Source organism: Manis pentadactyla, chromosome 4 (genome assembly GCF_030020395.1).
Source record: "Manis pentadactyla isolate mManPen7 chromosome 4, mManPen7.hap1, whole genome shotgun sequence".
Taxonomy (NCBI): domain Eukaryota; kingdom Metazoa; phylum Chordata; class Mammalia; order Pholidota; family Manidae; genus Manis; species Manis pentadactyla.
In genome coordinates, this window is record NC_080022.1 from 122,815,146 (window position 1) to 122,840,639 (window position 25,494).

At 43.2% G+C, this 25,494-nt stretch overlaps 1 protein-coding gene across 2 annotated transcripts; it reads right to left on the bottom strand.

The window, feature by feature from the left end:
• Positions 1-216: 216 nt before the first annotated feature.
• CENPV (centromere protein V) lies at positions 217-20,400 on the bottom strand. Of its 2 annotated transcripts, XM_036920631.2 has the most exons (5): positions 19,273-20,377; positions 16,810-16,908; positions 15,542-15,611; positions 1,699-1,813; positions 217-615 (listed from the first exon to the last, which is right to left on the bottom strand). In XM_036920631.2, exons 1-5 carry the CDS (start codon positions 19,671-19,673, stop codon positions 491-493), a joined length of 810 nt encoding a protein of 269 aa, XP_036776526.2. In that variant the 5' UTR covers positions 19,674-20,377; the 3' UTR covers positions 217-490. The 2 variants fall into 2 exon arrangements, with proteins under 2 accessions (XP_036776526.2, XP_057356806.1); XM_057500823.1 differs by lacking the exon at positions 1,699-1,813 and having other exon boundaries at positions 19,273-20,400.
• Between the last annotated feature and the right edge of the window lie 5,094 nt (positions 20,401-25,494).

The window sequence follows — 25,494 nt, forward strand, 5'->3', positions numbered from 1 at the left end:
TCCCCAGGTCTTTCCTAACCAGCCCCCTCTCTGAACTCCTAGGGCCTCACATCCTTTACCACGCACATAGCTTGTGACCATTCACAATCTTGCGTTTTTAATAATCTGTTCATTTGTCTTCTTAATTTGGTTACAAGCATCTTAACAGTGCTCAATAAATATCTGCTGTTAAATGACTGGCCTCAGAAGCAAAATCAAACTGCAAAGAAAACGATAAACCACAGTAACTGCTTTATTGTTAAAAATATTTATTTTTCTAAAAGATCACACAAAAGTTGGGAAGAGAAAGAAAGGTATCAACTAACCTACATCAAAACCTGGGTGAGGAAAGACAGCTGCCTGAACAACCGGTAGCTGGAGCCAACTGCAGAGTTCGGGCTGGCCGCTGGGTCAGCGATGAGCCTGAGTCAGCCTCACTCGTGAGCACCAGCGAGGTGGCAGGGGCAGCCAGGCCCCGGTCACTCCTCCTGGAGAAGGGGGAGGCAGGAGCTCACTCTTTAGATATGTTCTTGATGGTTTTGTGCTCCCTCATGGCCTTCTCCCAGTCATCGCCATTGAATTCCTCAATGAGCACGCTCCGCACGGTGCCCTCATCCAGGCAGTGGGGAGCAATTCCTAGAGGGAAGTGGCACAGAGAAAGGGGCACTGAGTATGAATGCAATCAGGTTCGGCACTGGCTCTTGGACAAACCCACACCTGGAAGCCTGGCCGAACTGCAGACCAGGCTTTCCAAGCAACACACTGTTTATCAGAGCTGACAGTGTCAGCCCCTGCTGGCTCTCCCCCTCTCTCAGGGGGGATCAGACTTTCCAAGCCCAGAACAGCCTAGGCTGGACATCACGCAGTACCAAGCTGAGGGCAGAGAGCAGAAAGACTCGAGCCCAGAGCACGCTGGCTGGCAGCCTGAAGAATTCACAGGCCTTCTCCAGGGTGTAGATGACTTTCTAAGCGTTAAACACCTCCCCAGGTGTACTAGATTTTTTACTTTCCAAAGGCCTTTCCTGATCCTTCAGGTAGTCAGGAAGGACTCTCCGAGTGACTGATGAGGGACAAACAGGGCAGGGAGGGAGACGCCACACCTGCCCCCCACCACAAGGCATAAGGTGGTCACAGTCAGGCTGCCCCCCAACAGCTCTGCGTCCACACAGGGAACAAGATCCCTCACGTGCAGCTTCGACCAGTACTCTCACTCAGTTCACACTGCCATCAGAGTCATTTTGAACAATGAAGGGTTGTTTTCTTCCACTGAGACCCAAGCAAGACCTGAAGAGGGGCTTTGGGGTTCTCCTGTTTCTGTGTTGAACAAACCAAATTTTTTTTAAATGGCATTTTCAGTGCTCCTCATTGTGACCGCCTTCACTTAACCATTTTTGTTAGCTGCCCCCCGCCCCCAGACCATCTCTTCTCCCGCCTATCTACCCCACAGGTTGGTCCCAGCAGCACACAGCCCCCGCAGCGCCTTAAATGCATCGGGTTCTGGATGGTGCCTCAATGACCAGAGTCAGTCTTACATCCATCATTTGGAAAGAGCTCCGCTCAAGAGCCCTGTTCTTCTGAAACATGCATGTGAGAGGGCCTGGCCAATCGGGAGGCAAGCCCAATCTGCCCGCGCCCACTTTCCAGCCAGCATTCTAGCCCAGAGCAGCCGCAGAGCAGCTCATGCCCCTGCTGAGCTCGCGGTCCATTCCCTCCGCTCACCGAAGCCCCCAGGGTTCGAGCGGGGCGTGTAGAAGCTCTGGACACCACATCTCTTACAGAAGGTGTGCTGCGCTTTGTGCGTGTTGAACGTGTATGTGGTTATGCAATCAGCTCCCTAAGGGAAAACAAACAGGTGTTCTTTTACAAGGAGGATATTTTTGTCATTTAAATAAAAATAAACCTTTTAAAAGACTCAGTGGGGGGAGCCCATTTGCAGGAATCTCCAGATTCTGAAGACATGTCTAACCTCCCATGTGACCAGAGACCTGAGGTGTCTGGAGGACAGGGACCCATCTACCCTGCCCGGAGACACTTCAGTTGGAGTGTGACAGCTCTCAGCTCCTCTCAGGCCAGCCGCACACAGCACCCCAGCCGCAGCCACTGCCCAGTCCGTGGCAGAACAGCCTGCCCTGCCAACGCCAGGGAGTGGGAAATGTCTGCTCCTGGGGCCGCAACGGGGAGACAGCCCACCCTCGGGGCTGCTGTCCGTGTCCTCACACCACACTGCTCAAGGTGCTGAGTAAAGCTGACTGGGTGTCCTGCCTCTACAACGGGCAAACCAGGGGACAACGTTTGCCAGACATCATGGATGGACAAAGGGCTAGTTTCCGTGATGGATAATACAATTGGGAAACTGGGCAAAGGACATGAATACAGTTCAGAGAAAGGGGAAAACAAGTCTCCTGTTAACTTAGGAAATTATATTCATACTCAATGAACTGCATGAGGTATTTTTCAGTCAGATGAGCAAATGTTAAAAAACTGATTAACTTGGTATTGAGTATGTGAAGAACCATACAGTCTCATTTATCAGTCATGGGAATATAAATTGGTAGAATTCGGCAATATCTACCAAATTTCAAAATGCACATATCCTTTAATGCAGCAATTGTACTTTAGAAATATTCCTACACCTGCAATTCCATATGACATGTCTACAGATATCAGAGCACTGTTTGTAAAGGCTAACGAACACAAAAATGGAATATGTCTCTCAACATGAGGTTAAAGCAATTACAGATACTCATAAGAAATGGAATACTCTGCAACTCTGGAAAAGAATAAGGTAGTTCTACTTATAAATACTATTATGGGACAATCTCCAAGGTCACACAGTTAAGGGAAAAAGCGAGGTATAAAACAATTTGTATTGTATACTCCTGTTTCTATTTCTTTAAAAAGGATATACCATGTTAAATGCTTTTATATGGAGATAAATATCTGAAGAAATATCCAAGAAACAGTGGTTTACCTCCAGGGGGAGGAACTGGGTGGCTGAAGGGTCGGGGTGGAGGCTCCTTACCACGTAAGCCCTTTCACCCTTATTCCCCGGCCTCCGCAGGAGAGAACGCCTCGTGTGACACAGTGAGCGCTCCTCTCCCCGCACAGCCGCCACCCCACAGGGAACAGCAAGGAACAACTGCCAAGCAGCCCCAGACCACCGGTTATCTGATGACCCACTCTCCCCAGGAAATGACCAGGAGGGGTGACGGGCTGCCTCCCATCCCACTCGGCCGCACTCTGCACTAGAGGCCGCCAGGGACATTCGGGCCCCCGGCCCACGTGATCCCTTACATCCACAAGCCGGAGCCCACCCGCCCGCTGCCCACCAGCACGAACGGCCTGCCGTCATCAAACCCTTGACCTGTCAAGTCACTTCTGTCTTCTGGCTCAGCCAGAAGTCACCCTGACCGCCATGTTGACCAACCTGCCAGTCACGCTTGGCCACTGGGTTCCCAGCTCCCTCCCAGCCTGCCCTCGCCCACTCCTTCCAATCCGAGATGCCTGCACTCTGTGGAGGCCTCCTCCTCCCCACCGACCCTCCTCCTTCCTGCTGCTCTGTCCTCGGCACCCCCTTCCCCACACCACTGCCCAGCTGACCTCACCCAGCTGCCTGGCTCTGCACAACAGTGACGGGCTGACGACTCCCACACCAGCGGCCCCAGCTCTGGCCTCTCCTCCCAACTCCAGACTTGTCTTTCAGCTCCTGTTTCGAAAGATAACCTCTCCGCACAACCTCTAGCTGCCCGATTCTTATCTCTATACAAACGTTCTAGACACCTCAGCTAAACTTTTCTCAAATGCAACTCTGGCTCCCAGCGCCCTCCACATGGCTTCTTCCCCAGGTCTGGCACCTCCAGCCAGCTAGCTGCTCAGGCCCAACACCATGGATGAACTTTGCCCTCCTCTTTTCCCTTCCCGTTCCCGCCCAAACCTGTATGTAATTCTGCTCACCCCGCCTCTGAAACAGTGGCTCTCAAAGGGTGGCCCCAGGACCAGCAGCGTTGCAGTCACCCAAGAACTTGTAAGACATGTCAATTCTTGCCCCCCACCCCCAGACCTCAGAGGATCTGGAGTGGGGTCCAGCAATCTGTTTCAACATGCCCTACAGGTGGCTGCACACACAACACTGGCGTCTGAGAACCACTGCTCTAAAACAACCTGCCATTATCTATTTCCTTCCCATCCCCTGACGACCGCCCAAATCCAAGCTCCCGCCACCCCTCACCCAGCCCACCCTCACCCCCAGCTGCTTCCCTGCCCCGCACATATCTCCTTACCATCCATTGTCCACACAGCGGCCCAAGTGACTTTTAAAACATTGAAGCAGGTCGTGTCACCACCCTGCTTGGAAACCACCACAGGCATCACACTACATGAGAAATAAAATCTGTCTCCTTGCCGGGTCCTGCCTCTCTCCCAACCCATCTTGGCCCAATCTTTCTCCTCCACCCACCAGCCACCCTGCAGCCATGATGGCCACTGTTCAGCTCCTGCCACATGCCAAGCATGAGTCCCTCTATCTGGGATACTCCTACTGTCCATGTGCCCCATCTTCATCACCTACACCCCAGAGGGCATTTCCCTAAGCAGTCTAAACTAGCCACGCAGCCACCTCCTATTACACTGCTGTACTTTCACTCTCTACACAGCACTACTGGAGTTTCCTTATTTACCTGTCTCCCCCTACAAAGCTTAAGTTCCCAGAGAACCAGGGCCTTGCCTGTCATGTTACCTGCTGGGTTTCAGTAGAACAGTATGTCACACTTGCTGAATGAATGACCAAATTTTGTACTTAATTAAAAAAAAAAAAAAACAGAAAATTGTTCCTTCAACAGGTTGTGGCCAAAGAAGAGAAGGATGCTCTGGAGCCCCAGGAAAATGCATCAGTAAACACCCCAAAGAGGGAAAGCATCACATCCAAGTCCTAACGGCCCATAGCTGCACCTGTTGGTGTCTCAGGAACCATCTGTCATGGGCACTCAGAGGCAAAGCTGAAGCGGGGCCATGGCGTTTGGCAGGCGTCTCAGAGCTCACGGGAAAGACGAGGGGCAGGTATGTTGCCCACCTGGCCCGCTTCCCCCACCAGACATCCACACAAAGGACCAGGGGGCAGACAAAGGAGAAAAACTGGCCCAAAGCATCTGGGATTAAATCTCACTAACTAGGAAAGACCAGGACTTGTGCACCTAGTCTTTCCTCCCAGACACTGAGTGCCCACGCCTACGGAGTCAGGAGCCAGCCAGATGCGACAAAAGGTGGCACCTGGAGATCCCCATGATCTTGTAAGAAGACAGGCTGGAGACAAATCATTACACTCAAGCACAGAGACCAGCTGACCACAGTGGGGGCAACAGGCCCCAAGGACGGAACGAAAGCCCATCCCACCCACATCAGCAATGCTGTGCCGAGAGCCTTTTAAAGAAAATCTGCATTTGCTGACCAGATATTTTATGTCTAAGAGAAATAACCTAAAGAAACAATTTCAAGATTGTCAAACATTTATACACAGGGGAGTTCATCACAGTGTGTTTTTACCTCAATGAAAAAACTGCACTCAGCATACAAGTTCAAATACAGAAAACTGTTTATGGTACCTTCCTGTAACAAAATATGCTGCAAATACAGGAATAGTAGTAGAAGTAAACAGTATAAGGAAATGTTGTGGGGGAGGAAGACTCAGGGGCTGAGGGACAGCAGAGGGAACACTTCTCACCATGTGCACGTGTGTGTGTACGTACATACTTCTGTACCTTTTAGGTTTGGTACCAAGCACAAAAAATTCTCCCAAGTAATAAAGTTAAAAATTTTTGACTCATATATTTCTCACTGGGAAATGTTAAAAGTCAGTTATAGAACAGAAAAAAAAAGGCAAAATCCTACTTTGATAAAAACATGCACAAGGGGGAGGAGCCAAGATAGCAGCGTGAGTAGGGCAGTGGAAATCTCCTCCCAAAATCATATATATTTTTGAAAATACAACAAATACAACTATTCCTAAAAGACAGACCAGAAGTTACAGTACAACAGCCAGGCTACAGATACATCTGCGAGAACCCAGCGCCTCACAAAGGGGGTAAGATACAAACCGCGGCCCAGCGGGACCCGAGCGCCCCTCACCCCAGCTCCCGGCGGGAGGAGAGGAGTCAGAGTGGGGAGGGAGAGGGAGCCCAGGACTGCTAAACACCCAGCCCTAGCCATCTGCACCAGAGCGCAGACACACAGTGCATGGTGTGCTGGATACTAGGGAAACGGGACAGTAAAATCTGCAAGCGGGTACCCACAGCCAACGCCCCTGGGACAAAAGAAAACCAAGTGCTTTTTGAAAGTCTTAAAGGGATAGGGACCCCACAGCTGGACAGAACCGTCCCGGTACACTCAGCCCAGCAGCTGGGAATCCTGGGGAACTCCAGGAGCCCTAACCTCTTGAGAGACAGGGAAGCTCTGAAGCCCCTCATGGCAATAAACAGCCTCCCAGGCCATTCCCCCTCTGGTGCAGCCCCGCCATAGCAGGGGAGCAGGCTGAGACCAGCCACACCAACAGCAACCACCCAGAGCCTCTTCTGCAGCCGAACGGGCCAGACTCAGAGGCCCCGCTGGCGTGCAGCTGCCAGAGTCAAGACACTAGGGGTTGCTATTCTATCAGGAGAGCACACCGAGCATGCCTGCCACTCCCTGCAGGGCTCTGGGCTGCCCCAATGGATGCCCCACCTGCAGTGGCTCAGGAAATACAACCGGAAGCTGCTCCCTGTGTGACAGTAACTGGCAGAGGCAGCAAGGTGGGCAAGACAACCAAGAAGCAGGAAGGGACTTTGTTCTCCCAATTGACACACGTGCCAAATGCCCATGACTAACTCTATTACCATGAAAAGGCAGAAGAATTTGATACAGACCAGAATAACCCAGACATACCCTGAGAGGGAGCCTGAGGAGATAGATTTAACCAATCTTCCTGAAAAAAGAATTCAAAATAAAGGTCATAACCATGTTGATGGAGCTGCAGAGAAATATGCAAGAGTTAAAGGATAAAGTTGGGAAGGAGAATACAGAAATAAAACAATCTCTGGAAGGACTTAAGAGCAGAACGGATGAGATGCAAGAGGCCGTTAATGGTATAGAAATCAGAGAACAGGAACTTAGAGAAGCTGACGCAGAGAGAGATAAAAGGATCTCCAGGAATGAAAGAATATTAAGAAAACTGTGTGACCAAACCAAGGGGAATAATATCCGCATTACAGGACTCCCAGAAGAAGAAGAAGAGAGAAAAAGGGATAGAAAGTGTATTTGAAGAAATAATTGCTGAAAACTTCCCCAAACTGGGGGAGGAAATAGTCTCTCAGACCATGGAAGCCCACAGAACTCCCAACAGAAGGGACCCAAGGAGGACAACACCAAGACACATAATAATTAAAATGGCAAAGATCAAGGACAAGGACAGAGTATTAAAGGCAGCCAGAGAGAGAAAAAAGGTCACCTACAAAGGAAAACCCATCAGGCTATCATCACACTTCTCAACAGAAACCTTACAGGCCAGAAGAGAATGGCATGATATATTTAATGCAATGAAACAGAAGGACCTTGAACCAAGGATACTGTGTCCAGCATGATTACCATTTAAATATGAAGGAGGGATTAAACAATTCCCAGATAAGAAAAGTTGAGGGAATTTGCCTCCCACAAACCATCTCTACAGGGTATTAAAGAGGGGCTGCTCTAGATGGAAGCACTCCTAAGACTAAATAGATGTCACCAGAGAAAATAAAATCACAGCAAAGAAAGCAGACCAACCAAATACTAACTAAAGGAAAAAAATAAAATCAACTCCTCACAAAAGCAGTCAAAGGAAACACAAAAGAGCACAAAATAAAACACTTAACATTTAAAGAATGGAGGAGGAGGAATAAGAAGGGAGAGACATAAAGAATCATCAGACTGTGTTTATAATAGCTTAACAAGTGACTTAAGTTAGACAGTAAGATAGTAAAGAACCTTTGAACCTTTGGTAACCACAAATGTAAACCTGCAATGGCAATACGTACATATATTTCAATAATCACCCTAAATGTAAATGGACTAAATGCACCAATCAAAAGACACAGAGTAATAGAATGGATAAAAAAGCAAGACTCCACTTCTAGGAATTTACCCTAAGAATGCAGCAGCCCAGTTTGAAAAAGACAGATGCACCCCTATGTTTATCGCAGCACTATTTACAATAGCCAAGAAATGGAAGCAACCTAAGTGTCCATCAGTAGATGAATGGATAAAGAGGATGTGGTACATATACACAATGGAATATTACTCAGCCATAAGAATAAAACATCCTAGCATTCGCAACAACATGGATGGAGCTAGAGGGTATTATGCTCAGTGAAATAAGTCGAGCGGAGAAAGACAAATACCAAATGATTTCACTTATCTGTGGAATATAAGAACAAAGGAAAAACTGAAGGAACAAAACAGCAGCAGAAACAGAGAACCCAAGAATGGACTAACGGTTACCAAAGGGAAAGGGACTGGGGAGAATGGGAGGGTAGGGAGGAATAAGGGCGGGGAAGAAGAAAGGGGACCTTACGATTAGCATGTATAATGTGGGGGGGCACGGGGAGGGCTGTGCAATACAGGGAAGACAAGTAGTGATTCTACAACATCTTACTATGCTGATGGACAGTGACTGTGCAGGGGTATGTGGGGAGGACTTGGTGAAGGGGGGAGCCTAGTAAACATAATGTTCTTCATGTAATTATAGATTAATGATAACAACACCAAAAATTTACTTACAAATTCCCTGAAGTAAACTTATTTTAAATTAGAAGCGGCTTACAAAATTTCATTTACATATATATATAATGGAAAGGCAAACGTCATAAAAAGAAAACAAACCTACACAATACATTTGATGCAATCTTCAGAGACAATGATTTAACAAAACTTAATAAAAACATACGTAAAAAAAAAAAGCAAGACCCATCTATATGTTGCTTACAAGGGACTCACCTCAAATCCAGATACATACACAGACTAAAAGTGAAGGCACTGAAAAAGATATTTCATGCAAACAATAGAGAGAAAAAAGCAGGTGTTGCAGTACTAGTATCAGACGAAATAGACTGCAAAACAAAGAAAGTAACAAGAGATAAAGAAGGACATTACATAATGATAAAGGGGTCAGTCCAACAGGAGGATATAACCATTATAAATATATATGCACCCAACACAGGAGCACCAGCATATGTGAAACAAATACTAACAGAATTAAAGGAGGAAATAGAATGCAATGCACTCATTTTAGGAGACTTCAACACACCACTCACTCCAAAGGACAGATCCACCAGACAGAAAATAAGTAAGGACACAGAGGCACTGAACAACACACTAGAACAGATGGACCTAAGAGATATCTATAGAACTCTACACCCAAAAGCAGCAGGATACACATTCTTCTCAAGTGCACATGGAACATTCTCCAGAAAATTCGAAAAGACTGAAATTCTACCAACCAACTTCTCAGACCACAAACGTATAAAACTAGAAATAAATTGTACAAAGAAAGCAAAAAGGTTCAATCACATGGATGTTTAACAACATGCTCCTAAATAATCAATGGATCAACGACCAAATTAAAACAGAGATCAAGCAATATATGGAGACAAATAATAACAGCAGCACAAAGCCCCAACTTCTGTGGGATGCAGCAAAAGCAGTTCTAAGAGGAAAGTATATAGCAATCCAGGCATATTTAAAGAAGGAAGAACAATCCCAAATGAATAGTCTGAAGTCACAATTATTGAAATTGGGAAAAGAAGAACAAATGAGGCCCAAAGTCAGCAGAAGGAAGGACATAATAAAGATCAGAGAAGAAATTTTAAAAATTGAGAAGAATAAAACAATAGAAAAATCAATGAAACCAAGAGCCGGTTCTTTGAGAAAATAAATAGAATAGATAAGCCCCTAGCCAGACTTATTAAGAGAAAAAGAGAATCTACACACATCAACAGAATCAGAAACAAGAAAGGAAAAATCATGACGGACCCCACAGAAATACAAAGAATCATTAGAGAATACCAAGAGAATCTATATGCTAACAAGCTGGAAAACCTAAAGGAAATGGACAACTTCCTAGAAAAATACAACCTTCCAAGACTGACCAAGGAAGAAACAAAAAATCTAAACAAACCAATTACCAGCAACGAAATTGAATCAGTAATCAAAAAACTACCCAAGAGCAAAACCCCAGGGCCAGATGTACTTACCGCAGAATTTTATCAGACATACAGAGAAGACAAAATACCCATTCTCCTTAAAGTTTTCCAAAACACAGAAGAGGAGGGAATACTTTCAAACTCATCCTATGAAGTTAGCATCACCCTAATACCAAAACCAGGCAAAAACTCCACCAAAAAAGAAAATAAAAGACCAATATCCCTGATGAACATAGATGCAAAAATACTCAACAAAATACTAGCAAACCGAATTCAAAAATACATCAAGAGGATCACACACCATGACCAAGTGAGATTCATCCCAGGGATGCAAGGATGGTACAACATTCGAAAATCCATCAACATCATCTACCACATAAACAAAAAGGACAAAAACCATATGATCATCTCCATAGACGCTGAGAAAGCATTCGACAAAATTCAGCATCCATTCATGATATAAACTCTTAACAAAATGGGTATAGAGGGCAAGTACCTCAACATAATAAAGGCCATATATGATAAACCCACAGCCAACATCATACTGAACAGCAAGAAGCTAAAAGCTTTTCCCCTAAGATCGAGAACAAGACAGGGATACCCACTCTCCCCACTATTATTCAACACAGTACTGGAGGTCTAGCCAGAGGAATTAGACAAAACAAAGAAACACAAGGAATCCAGATTCATAAAAGAGTCAAATTTGCAGATGACATGATATTGTACATAAAAACCCCTAAAGACTCCACTCCAAAACTACTAGAACTAATATCAGAATTTAGCAAAGTTGCAGGATACAAAATTAACACACAGAAATCTGTGGTTTTCCTATACACTAACAATGAACTAGCAGAAAGAGAAATCAGGAAAACAATTCCATTCACAATTGCATCAAAAAGAATAAAATACCTAGGAATACACCTAACCAAGGAAGTGAAAGACTATACCCTGAAAACTACAAGACACTCATGAGAGAAATTAAAGAGGACACTAACAAATGGAAACTCATCCCATGCTCTTGGCTAGGAAGAATTAGTATTGTCAAAATGGCCATCCTGACTAAAGCAATCTACAGATTCAGTGCACTCCTTATCAAAACACCGACAGCATTCTTCAAAGAAATGGAACAAATAGTTCAAAAATTCATATGGAACCACAAAAGACCCTGAATAGCCAAAACAATCCTGAGAAGGAAGAACAAAGTTGGGGGGATCTCACTCCCCAAGTTCAAGCTCTACTACAAAGCCACAGTAATCAAGACAATTTGGTACTGGCACAAGAACAGAGCCACAGACCAGTGGAACAGAATAGAGACTCCAGATATTAACCCAAACATATATGGTCAATTAATATATGATAAAGGAGCCATGGACATACAATGGGGAAATGACAGCCTCTTCAACAGCTGGTGCTGGCAAAACTGGAATGCTACGTGTAAGAGAATGAAACTGGATCATTTTCTAACCCCATATACAAAAGTAAATTTGAAATGGATCAAAGACCTGAATGTAAGCCATGAAACCATAAAACTCTTAGAAAAAAACATAGGCAAAAATCTCTTGGACATAAACATGAGCGACTTCTTCATGAACATATCTCCCCAGGCAAGGAAAACAAAAGCAAAAGTGAACAAGTGGGACTACATCAAGCTGAAAAGCTTCTGTACAGCAGACACCATCAATAGAACAAAAAGGTATCCTACAGTATGGGAGAATATATTCATAAATGACAAATCCAATAAAGGGTTGACATCCAAAATATATAAAGAGCTCACGTACCTCAACAAACAAAAAACAAATAATCCAATTAAAAAATGGGCAGAGGAGATGAGCAGACAGTTCTCCAAAGAAGAATTCAGATGGCCAACCGACAAAAGATGCTCCACATCGCTTGTCATCAGAGAAATGCAAATTAAAACCACAATGAGATATCACCTCACAACAGTAAGGATGGCTACCATCTAAAAGACAAACAACAACAAATGTTGGAGAGGCTGTGGAGAAAGGGGAACCCTCCTACACTGCTGGTGGGAATGTAAATTAGTTCAACCATTGTGGAAAGCAGTATGGAGGTTCCTCAAACTGCTCAAAATAGAAATACCATTTGACCCAGGAATTCCACTTCTAGGAATTTACCCCAAGAATGCAGCACTCCAGTTTGAAAAAGACAGATGCACCCCTATGTTTATCACTGCACTATTTACAATAGCCAAGATATGGAAGTAACCTAAATGTCCATCAGTAGATGAATGGATAAAGAAGATGTGGTACATATACACAATGGAATACTACTCGGCCATAAGAAAAAAACAAATCCTACCATTCGCAACAACATGGATGGAGCTAGAGGGTACTATGCTCAGTGAAAGAAGCCAGGCGGAGAAAGACAAGTACCAAATGATTTCACTCATATGTGGAGTATAAGAACAAAAGAAAACTGAAGGAACAAAACAGCAGCAGTAGCACAGACTAACAGTTACCAAAGGGAAAGGGACTGGGGAGGGTGGGTGGCGAGGGATAAGGGCGGGAAAAAAAGAAAGGGGGCATTACGATTAGCATGTATAGTGTAGGGGTGTAGGGGGGGGCACAGGGAGGGCTGTGCAACATAGAGAAGACAAGTAGTGATTTTACAGTATCTTACTATGTTGATGGACAGTGACTGTGAACGGGGATGTGGGGGGGACTTGGTGAAGGGGGGAGCCTAGTAAACATAATATTCTTCATGTAAGTGTAGATTAATGATAACAAAAAAAAAAAAAAAGTAAAAGAAAAGGGGGTTTACTCCCTGATAAGATAAAACTAACTGTAAATCAAAGATTAATACATGCTTTAAATATCCTTAATTTTGATCACTTAAAGGGTGTCAGATGATCGGCTATGGAGGTACATTTTTCTGATAATATTACTTTCTCTTAAAAAAAAAGCAGTTCCTGTGTGGTGACCTCCAATGAGTTCTACACAATGGTATAAAGGGCATATCAAAGTGTGGGCAAAGGGTCTGTTTGTGTTTATACAGAGGATCAAAGCCTAATTTGGCTACCCAGAAAATGAACTAAGATACGATATGAAGAAGAACTTCCAACATCAGCACTCTCTGGAAGACTCAGGCCAGAAGATGGTCATCAAAAAACCCCAACAAAGATCCAGGCAATGCTGCAGTTTCAGCGGTATTCATCCCACCGGTTCCTGGACTTGCCGTTGGAATGAGGAAGGAGATATCTAAGCTGGCCTGTGCATACAGTAAAACAACAAATTTGACTGCATCTATACTGTTGGAACTCAACCAAGAATTAGGAGAAGTGCAAGTTGTAGCACTCCAAAATCTTACGACTACAGACTATCTACTGTTAAAAGAACATATGGGATGTGAACAGTCCCCAGGAATGGGTTGTTTTAATTTGTCTGATTTCTCTCAGACTGTTTAAGTTCAGTAGGACAATATCCACCATATCATAGATAAGTTTTCACAAATGCCTAAGGTGCCTAACTGGTTTTCTCGGTTTCACTGGAGATGGCTGGTTATTATAGGTCTGCTTTGGTTATGTAACTGTATTCCTATTATGTTAATGTGTGTACGCAATTTAATTAGTAGTTTAAAACCTATACACGCTTATGTTACTCTACAAGAAGATATGTCAAAGAAATAATCAATCTTCCCATGTTTTCTTCCGTCTTCTACTCCTATAGCTTTTCTTCTTCCTTCCTAATTACAACCCTTAAATAGAATTCGTGCCACATATCGAATTTACAGAGTATCATAATTCTTCTAAGTGGTAAAGATACCTCAAGACAAATACAGGGCATAAAAGCCACAGTGCATAAATCTGCAAAGAAGTAAAAAGCTAACCTTTTCAAACAATATTGCCTCTCTCTCACTTACCAACTTTACATTTCCCTGTATGGCCCCAGAAGATGACTGGTTAGCCAGAGACGGGTAAGATTCCTCAAGGGAGGAACAACCTAAGACAGGCACAGTCGCAGGGGGACCATCAGGTGAGAAATTGGGGATCAACAGACGTGAGGCTTAGAACCTCACCTCCCCTGTTTTGAGAGAAATCTTCTGCATCCGTGGATGTTTTATTGCCCTTGTCTAGCTTGGATTAACACATAGTCTACAGGCACACACCTGATCATCTACATTTGTTCTCTTACAGCACTAAACTATGTTTTCCACCTTTATCTTGTATCTACCTACCACTTCAGCATTTTATTAAAAATAATAATAATAATGGAGAAACGTGGCATTCACATATAAATCAAGTATAAAAATCAAACGAACATTCATATTTGACCTGATTGTTTATAGTTCATAATGCGTGATCAAAACCGAAAGTTTCTGTGACGACTGCCCTTGTACTGTTCACCATGTAAGAACTTATTCACTACGGAAGGACTTGTTCACCATGTAAGAACTTGTTCGTTATGCTTCAGAAGATTGGAGACTGACGAGAATTAGGCTTGGGGTGGATTAATGATTGTGCATTGAGCATTGAGTCCCCCTATACAGAATTTTATTGTTGTTAACAACCATTTGATCAATAAATATGAGAGATGCCCTCTCAAAAAAAAAAAAAAAAAGAATATGTGGTACATATACACAATGGAATATTAGTCAGCCATAAGAAGAAAACAAATCCTACCATTTGCAACAACATGGATGGAGCTAGAGGGTATTATGCTCAGTGAAATAAGCCAGGCGGAGAAAGACAAGTACCAAATGATTTCACTCATATGTGGAGTATAAGAACAAAGAAAAACTGAAGGGACAAAACAGCAGCAGAATCACAGAACCCAAGAATAGACTAACAGTTACCAAAGGGAAAGGCACTGGGGAGGATGGGTGGGAAGGGAGGTATAAGGGGAGTGATAAGGGGGCATTACAATTAGCATGTATAATGTGGGGGGGCATGGGGAGGGCTATGCAACACAGAGAAGACAAGTAGTGATTCTACAGCATCTTACTGGGCTGATGGACAGTGAATGTAATGGGGTTTGTTGGGGGGGACTTGGTGATGGGGGGAGTCTAGTAAACATAATGTTCCTCATGTAATTGTAGATTAATGATACCAAAATAAAAAATAATTTTAAAAATGCAGAATATATTTAGATGTATTTATGTAGAACATCATACATGAGGATATACACCCTAAATAAAACAGTGGTTACCTCTGGTGAGGAGATTTGGGTGATCTTATTTATTTTTTGATCTTCTGTCAATGTTTCCATAGTAGTATCAACTACGCATCCAAAATATAAAGGGAAAAATAACATAATCTTTTAAAAATCGGCACAAAACTGGGTAACAAGGGCAATGAAAGGCCCAGAGAAGCCCCCTGGGCCCCACCCTGCTGTCGTACTAACCTTCAGGAGCTTAAAGCGAGATGCTGGAACAATGAAATGTCTATTCTGCTTCTTCTTGCAAATGCTGCAGCTACAGAAAGAACAATTCCAAGATTGTGAGCAACCATCTGCAGCCTCCGAGTGCCCAGGGAGCCAACCTGCTTTGAGTGGCTGAGCCCAGAGGTGAAGCGCCTTTCAGCACCATCCAGGGACCACCTGGGGCCTCTGCTCTGCATGTGCACAAGGGCTGGCAGGCCCCACAGCCGGCAGTCAAGGCCACACAACACCCCTCAGCAACTGGGACCACGAGAACTACCTTCCTGCTGCCCACTGCCCAGTTTCCCACAGAGAAGGGCATGGGTGGATTCTAGAGACACTTAGGAACCAAGTATCAGGCACAGCTACAACCTTACGCCTCTGGGATAAACATCCATGCCAAAAATGGACACAGAAGCTTAAGTTTCCCTCTTACCTCATCTGTACATCACAGCCTAGCTCTAAGTCACAGGTCCACAGAATTACCGTCTTTGGAATGAAATATAAGTCCTTTCTTTGCAGTCTACCTTTTAAGAAATTCTAATTTCATATGGAATTCTCCAACAAATTACTGTGCTTCTCTAATCCTGACTCCACTGTTAGCAGCCTTGAATAGTTAGTTATATGCCAACTACTGGCTCAAAAGTCAGAGCCTGTAGTCCTTATTCTGTGTTGATGCGTGGAACGGTGCTAAAGAGCAGGTCCTCCACAGACTCTGCAGACCCCTCTGCCTCATCTGTAAGGCCATGGTGAGTCTCCAGGTGTGCACACCCTGCACCTCCCAACTCTGGGCTCCTGCGAGGGCTCTGCCCAAGGCTGCTCATTCAGCACCCACCCTGACCCATCTCCGGCTAAGCACTCATCCATCTGCCAGCAGCGTTAGTCTGCGGGGCGACTGCCAGGCACAAGCCAGGGGACCCTGCTCCAGGCCACCTGGGGCTCTGCTGCTCTCTGTGTCTCTAGCTCACTCTGTGTCTCTCTCCTCACACACATACACGTGCGTAGCAGACTCCATTAATTTTAGCCTCTCCCCATCTTTTAAAAAACTGTATTACTGAAAACATCTAGCACATACAAAAGAAAAAGAATAGAACAATGAACCCCTCTGTGCCCATCACCTGACTCTGTTGTCAACAATTACCAGCTCACTGCCAATGTTGTTTTATCTACACCCCAACCCCCTGGGTTATGGTGAAGTGCTGCATTTTAATTCTTAAATTCTTTTAAGCAACTAGGGAAAGAAAAATACTCACTTGCAATCAAAGATGTGCAAGTCCGCTGAGGCCCAAACTTCAAAGCGAACTGCTCCACAGTGGCAGCCTCCTGTGTGTTTCACCAGGCCCTGGAATTCACTACAGAAACAAAAACATCAGGGAGGTAAGGCTTTCGGAATAGTCAGCCAGGACCTATCACACAGTGTGTGCTGCACCTTCTCTCCTGTCATTAAAAGAAGATGGGACAAAAGTCTTCCCTACGTGACAACCAAGTGCATTTCTGCTCTTGAGGAGGGGCTGTCGATTTTATAGAAGGACACAGTGCCTTCTTTGTCTATGAGTTCTCTTTTCATTTCTTATAGTTTGCTAAATTGCAAAATAAAGCATTCCAAAGCCATGGAATACAGGAGTTGGGCAGAGGATCCTAATCCTAGCAACCAAACATTTTTATTTACACTCCAAATACTTAGTAATATTTTTTTATGCCAGGGAGAAAGTGGTAAACAAGATACAGCAGACATGGTTCTTGGCCTTATCGGCTTTAAACAGCCATCAGATACCCAAATAGTATTTAACTGAATGTTATAAAGGCAGTACAGGCTGCCGTGAAAAAGCAAGACAAGGGGACCTGAGCCAGTCTGGTGGTTCAGAAAAGCCTTCTGAGAAACAAAGGCTCTTACAATACCCCTAGGTGCACACTATTGTACATACATGACTTTTTAGTTATATGTACACATTGAATACAGTTTTAATCCTTTTAAAACATTATATATAAGCCAGGCCTTTAATCAAACATTATTATGATTTGATATCATCAAATTGTTTTCCAAAAGGGCTGAGCCCTCTCATCATTAATGAATGAGAAAATATTTCACTGTACCTTCTCAAGCAATTATTACAGGAAAAATAGTCTGCTGCAGTTTTAATTTGCATTTATTTGGTTACTGAGACTGAATACTTTTTTCTTTACAAGTTGGATGTGTTAATTTGATGTATTTAGCTTTTTCTGTGCATACACAAAGGCTTATTGTAAAAAATTCAAACATTACATTTGATGTGACAAAGGAAAATCTATAATCTTAACACCCAGAGGAATCCACAGTTAACTATTTTCTATATATTCCTCCACTTTTTCCCATACAAAAATATTTTAACAACAGTGCAGTTATACATTCTTTTTGCATATATTAGTAAGCTTTGGTTTTTTAATAGTTATACTCATGCCAATCTGATAGGTAAAAAAACTCATCTTTTGACTTTATGAGTCAACATTTTACAATCTTTATGACCATTTATCAGTTTGTTTTAAAGTAGAAAATGTACTTCAAATTTGAGTTTTACATTTCTGAGGACCTTAATATTCCCGACACTTAGCAGTAGGTGGCACACCATATGGGCCCAAAATGTTTGATTATGAATATAAAAAAAAGTTCATCCTATAGTCCAAGATGATAAATCAAAAAGTGAAGCCACAGAAAACTAAATTTTCCATCTCTCAGAAGACTCATCCTAAGAATTTCTTCTGAAACAAGGACAAAGGAAGATTTTTATTCCAGAAAAGGAGTAATCCTCAGGTTGTTATGCAATTGTCAGGCTGTTCTTGTTTTCTGTAGGGTTCTGACTGCTCCCTGTAATTCATAAAATAATTGACACAGATTTATTATTAGGGTGCTAACATATTTCTCTGTAGCACAACTGTTGTTGTACAGGGCAAGGATCTAGATGTTATTACATTGGTGAAAACAAGCCGCCCTTGCCAGAGTTAAGGGCTCTTTTCTATCACCACGGACCCTGAAATCCTCCCCTGGCCATCTAAGGAGCTGGAGAATCTTCTGCAGGAGCAAAGTTGGGGGAGCACTAAGGAAAGTGAGCCGCCCGGGAGCATCAGTTGGTGGAGAGCCGCGCGGTTCCCCGAATCCCAAGCCTCGCCGTGCGCGCGGCTCGCCGGGATGCATAAACTCCCTCCCCGCCACTCCGCGCACTCGCAGGCTGTGCCTGGAACAATAAGGGGATCTCGCCTCCAGTTGGTTCAAAACTATTAAAGCTTTTCTCAATTCCCCCTCGCCCTTCTCTCCCCACCCTCTCTCCAAAACACGTGCGCAAATATAAAAAGCGACTCAGGATCGAGGAAAAGTAGTGGGATTTACTTTCTTTTCACTGGGTAAGGCCCCCTGCACTCTTGGCGCGCCAGACAACGTCCCGAGCACAATGGCTGGCCCAGAGAAAGACCCTTTGTGTCCGGGGACGCGGAGCGTCCCTCCACAAAATCCGGGGCGAAGCCTCTCTCCGGTCCTGGGCCGCACACCCCAACGAAGCCAAGCCACTCCGCCGTTAGGTTAGGAGCGAGCCTGGGGCCGTCACACTACGGGGAAGGCGCAGGGCCGAGGATGTGCCCACGCCCGCGAGCTGACAGGCGCGCTGCGGGAGGCGGGCCCGCCGAGTCCCGCGCCGAGGGCGGCCGCGTGGCGCCGACAACCGCTCGCCCGGCCCGGCCGCACTCACAAGGTGTCCAGCAGCAGCTTGGCGGTGCCCTCGAAGGTGAGCCTCTGCCGCTTCTGGAACGTCTCCCAGCGCTCCCGCTGGTCGCCCAGGTCCAGCGCGGCCACCGAGGATGTCGGGGTCGCCGGGGTCGGCGGCGGCGGCGGCGGCGGAGGGAGCAGCGCCGGCTCCGGCGGCGGCTTCCCGGGGCCCCCCTCCTGGGCCCGCGGCGACGTCGGCCTCGGCCGCCGCCTCGCCGACGGCTGCCTAGCCGCCGCCCGGCTCCCACCCCCTGCCTGGCCCGAGGAGTGCCGTGAGCGGCTGCCGCTGGACGCCAAGGCGGCGGCGGCCGCCAGGGCCTCGGAGGACCCGGGCCGTTTCTGCCCGCGCAGATTGGCGGCGGAGCCGCTCCTCGCCCGCCGCATGGCTCCCGCAGGCTGGCGCGCAGGCCTGGCCGCCCGCGCGTCCTCGCCGCCCCGCGCGCGCCCCCGCGCGCCCGGCTGCCTGCCCGCCGCCCCTGGCTGCTGCCGGCTGCGCCCTGGACGGAGACCCGGGTCGCCAGCCCGCCTCGGGGCCTCCACCTGCGCACTCCGTCCTGCAGGCCTAATGGGGCCGCGCCCTGGGCCTCCGCCCCCGACACCCAGAGCCCTCTGTGGAGGCCCCTCTGTCCCCTCGGAATCCTGGGGAGACCTGGGTCAGCCTTGAATTCACAGCCACGTCCCAGGAAGTTACCCCAGCTGTCCAAGATGAGGACAGTACCTACCTTACAGCAACCATCGTGCGCCGGACACAGCCTGTGTGTAAATGGCCAGGCACCTGCTATCTGCTGTACTCAGTTCTTAAACTTATCTTTCCTGCCAGATTATTAAACAGTGTCTTGAGGATATCGATGGTCAACAAATTTTTTAATTTAATAAATGAATGAACCCAGCGCCAAATTCCACTGTTAGGGTTTTGTTGACCGCAGCACCAAGGTTGAAAGTTAAAAATCACAAGAACCCCTGATAGAACCAAGGTATTTTCTCAACCTATTAGTTGCTCTATTTTACTCATATCTTAAAAAAGAAACATTTTCTTTTACTCATTTTTCTACTTTTTTCTCTACTTCCTTAATTTCAACTTTGCTCTTTATTGTTTTATCTTATGAGCTTAATAGTTTATTGAATTAAATACACTATTTTTAATATTGTTTGGTAGTAAACATATTAATGACTATAAATCTTTCTCTGAGTAGAGCTTTAGCTGTGTCCATTCAGGTTTTATATGAAGTGTTCCCTCTTAAAATTTTCTAGATAATGTGTAGTTTCAGTTTTTGCTATTTTCTTGACTGGAGTTACAGTTTACATACCACAAAATACATATATCTTAAATGTACAGCTCATGTAACCACCACCAATTCAAATACAGAACACTCCCAGCACTCCAGAGCATTTCTCAGGTAACAGAAAACAGAGGGAACCACTATTCTGGCTTCTCTCACCATGAGTTAGTTTTCCATATTCCTGAAAGTCACTCAAAAACAGCATGTATTCTTGTATGTCTGGCATCTTTTCATTCAGCCTGTTTCTGAGAATCATTCATGTTGTTTTGTGTATCAATTTCTTTTTTATTGCTGTGTAATATTTAATTTATGAATACATCATGTTTTATTCTGCTGATGGGCATTTGGGTTATTTCCAATTTGGGGGCAATTATTAAGAGAGTGCTGTTTACATTTATATTTGTGTACATCTTTTTGTGAACTCATTTCATACGTGTGGAATTGCTGGATCATAGATGAGCAGTATGTTTTTGTAAGAACTGCTAAGTATTTTTCCGAAGTGGCTGCACAGTCTAAGACTCCACTGTATGAGAGTCACAGTTGTTCCACATCCTCACAACACTTTGTATTATCAGTCTTTTCAAATTTAGCCCTTTCTGGTGGGTGTTCAATGGTATATCCTATTTTTTTGCATGTCCTCCAAGTGTAGTGATGAGCACCTTTTCATGTGCTTATTGGTCATTTGTACTTCTTTGTAAAGTGCCTGTTGATGGACACTCCTCTTAAAGTCCATTTAAAAATTGTTTGATGTGTAGGAGATCTTTATGTCTGGATGAATTCTTTGCTAGACATACATTTAGAATATATTCTCCTAGTCACGGCTTTCCTTTTCCTTTAATATCGTCTGGTGAGTGGAAATATTTTATTTCGATGGGATATTTTCCTCTGTGAAAGTTCAACTTGTGAATTTAAAATTTTATGATGTGTCTTTTGTGTAATGTTTTAAAAAATCTTTACCTACCCCAAAGTCATGAAGATTTTCTACTGTCTTTTCTTCAAGAAGCTATAGTTTTAGCTTTTATACTTAAGTCTATGATCCATCTCAAATTAGTTTTTGCTTATGGTATGAGGTAGAACCAGGTTCATTTCTTTTCCGTATAGATACGCAGTTGTCTGTCTCAATCCTCTGTTCTTTGCTATCGAGCTATTCATTTCTCCCAATACCAAGACCACTCTATCTCAGTTAGATTTACTACTTAGTCTTGCAATCAGAGTTAAGTCCTCCAGATTTGTTATTCAAGATTGTTTTGGCTCTTCTTAGTCCTATACATTTACATGTAGAATATAGAAAGCTGTTAATTTCTACAAAAAAGCCTGCTTGATACACTACACTATCAAGCCTACTCCTATGAATACCCAATTCCTCCAATTTAATATTCCTAATTCCGTATCTTTAATTTTCATTCTGTCACTACTACTGTTCTGAGAGTTGATCAATTAATATTTTGCTATTATCCTAGTCACTCCTTGACTGAATCAAATCAGTTTCATTCCTAGAGTCAGATTGTTCCAGGCACACACCTTTTTATTTGCCTTTGTAGGTTTTGGGTGTGCAATAGCTTTATTCAATTTTTTTCTCCGCCTCAAGCATCTTAATGGTATAATGTCTTTAAAATAAAATCCTAATTCATGTTTTTCATTTTTTAATTGAGCTAACACTTAACATATACTGAAATATTTTCACATATATGCAAACCTTCATAACTACTACCCAGTTCAAAATACAGAACATTTCCAGCATTTCAAAGGGCCCTTCCTCCCACCACACAGTCAATCGTCTTCAAGTATAACTAGTACTCTTTCTTCATCACCATGATTTGAACTTCACATAAATGCATTTGGATAATATGAACTCTCATGTGATTTCTTTTACTCAGTGTTATGTCTGTGAGTCTCATCTGTGTTGTTACATCTATGGTCCATTCTTTTTCATTGTTGTGTAGTATTCCACATATAGGAACATACCATGTTTTATTTGTTCTTTCTATTGTTGAAGGACATTTATAGTGTTTCCAGTTTGGAGCTATTAAAATAAGGCTGGTAAAAAAATAAAACAAAATAAGGCTGGTATAATTTTTTTAAAACAATCACTTTATTTTGTTCACAATCTTGTGAGACAGGAATCTGAAAAAATCATGGCTAAACAATTCTTGCTAAGAGTCTCTTGCAATTCCACTGAGATATCCGCTGAGGCCACAGCCATCTGAAGGCTCAACCAGGCTGGATGAGTGAACCCCAAAAATGGCTCCACTCACATGGCTGGAAGTTGATGGGGCTGACAGCTAGGGAGATCAGCTGGGCTATCACCTGCTATGCTTAGCCACAGCCTCTCCTTATGGCTTGGGCTTCATTACAGTGAGTTGGCCTCAAAAGAATTCAAATTTTTATCCTTAGCAGCTCAGGCTCCAAAAGCAAAAGGCTTAGTGTACAAGGTGGAAACTTTACCAGGGTGTCTCTTTTTTCTTTTTTTAAATAAAACTAACTAACAACAAAAAGACTGCTGGGATTTGGGGTTTAAGTTGCATTGAATCTATAGGTCAACATGGAAAGAACTGACTTCTTAACAATATTGTCTTCCAATCCATAAATATATCTCTCAGTTTATGAAGTCTTATTTAATTTCTCTCAACAATGTTTTGTAATAAGTTTACAATATTTTTTGTTAGATTTATTCTTATATATTTTGCTGCTGTTATAAATGGTACCCAATTGTTTGTTGCTGATATATAGAAAACAATTGGTTTTTTTATATATTGACTTTGTATCCACTGACCTTGCTAAATTCACTGATTTATCATAATAATTTTGATTTCTTCTTAAATCCGAGAGACTTTCCTAATTTCAAGCAAAATTTTTAAAAATCTTTCCTGGTGTATGTGTAATTATTTTGGGCTATAGTTAAAGTTTCTGCATTATAGAATCTCTTGTGGTTCTTTTTGAAATTGTATTATTTTCTTTATAACCAGGTATATAACTGATTTCTATGGACATAAAGGGTATATATTCTCTGTAGGTTACAAAGTTCTCTTTGGGTTAAATCAAACTTACAAACTGTATTATACAGTTCCTCTATGATTTGCATTTTTGCCTAATTAGCCAAATCCTGAAAATTAATATTATTTACGTATTTGACTATGTTTGGTGCATAAATATATGTGACTTAGGTTGCCTTTATAGATTATGTATAATTATGAATCTTAATCACAAGTATGGAAAATGCATATTATCTTAGATTATACATACATGTACAATATTGTGCATTTATTTTTATTAAATAATAGCCTTTGTGCACTTTCCAATGTGTGTCGCCTTGATTTCAATTTTGTCGGATGATGATATCCCATTCCTGCTTTCTTTCTGTTTGCATTCATATGATCTATATCTACCAATCCCTTTGTTTTCAACTCTTTGACATTTTAAGTGTAAAAAATTAATAGGTGCATTTTTAACAACTCAATCTGTTATCTTTTTTAAAAAAATACAATAATTAAGCTTTTGTAATTATTGAACTGGAACCTCCGTGCTTTATTCTATCCATTAATTTATGTTGTTTTGTATTTTCCCTTGTTGATTCTTTTTCTTCATACTGGCTTGCAAAAGCTTTTCTCCTTCCCTTTTTGCCCTCCTGCTAACTTGGCAGTTCTAATGTTTGTCTCCAGAAAGCTGGTGTTTCCCTTTCCATACCTTGTAGTTATGATGAGACCTGTATTCCTCTAGTAATATTTCAAAATTTATCAACATGCATATTTCTCAAAACACTTTACCCACTCACACCCCCACCCCTTCACCTAGATAAAAATTTTGGAAATTGTAATTTTACTTCCTCACTTTCCTATTGATCCTTGCCCAGCTCCTCTTAAACATATTTTCTACTTGAAGACTCCTTACTGGACACTTACATCATGTAATTCTTATCTCATGAGTTTATAACCACACCATCAGCTCCAGGAGTTGCTGCTGAGCCTGGCACTCAAAATGTTTGGGTGAATAAATTATCCATTGAAATATAACTATATTGACCTCAAAATTAATTGCTCACAACAAGCACTGTACTCTCCATCTAATATTGGGAAGGACTGGGCCAATACTGAGATACTGAAATCTCTTTTCCAGTATAATTATCAATTGATTAGAGAACTTTGAGTATTTTTCTCAGCTAGGATCCATGGGAAATGTATTGAGCCCTTGAGTGTCTAAAGCCATCTTTCTTTTGCCTCAAAAGATGAATATCTGGGAATAGTATTTGTGGCTTCCAGTTTATAGTTTCTCTTTTTAGTTTGTAGATATTGTTCCACCATCTTCTAGTTTTCAGTACAGCAAATGAGAGTTCTAATGGCAGTCTTATTTGCTTTCCTTTTTAAAAACAGCCTCTTCCTTCAGTGTGAAAACTTACTTCTCCCTTTCTTGTGGGTTCAGGAATTTTGCCAGGATCTGTGTACATGCATACGTTGTTGTGTTTTTTATTACTCCTGTCTGGGTGTCAATAAGATTTATCAAGCCTGATAAAGAAAAAAAGAGAAAACCAAATGCACATTTATACATTAGAACTGATAAGAAAATACAACCACAGGAACAAACTGAACTTAAAGACTCATCACAGGATTTTATATGCTTTCTTAGTTAGATCCTTGATTGGAAGTATTTGCACCATCTCTGGCTACTTTACCCTTTAAATAATATCCATGAGTTTGGGTAGGTTTTGCTAAGACTTGCTAAATCATAACCTCTACTTAATATAGGCTGTTTCATGAACTAAAGTATCAAATGTAGACAATGGGAAACTTATCCACTTCTATAGCCAATCTAACATAAGCAACTTTCCCTACTGGCAATGACATTAAATCTGCCTAGATCGAAATTCATAGACAGAAAGTAGAATAGAGGTTACCAGGGACTTGGGGGTGGGGAGAGAGGGGGACTCATGG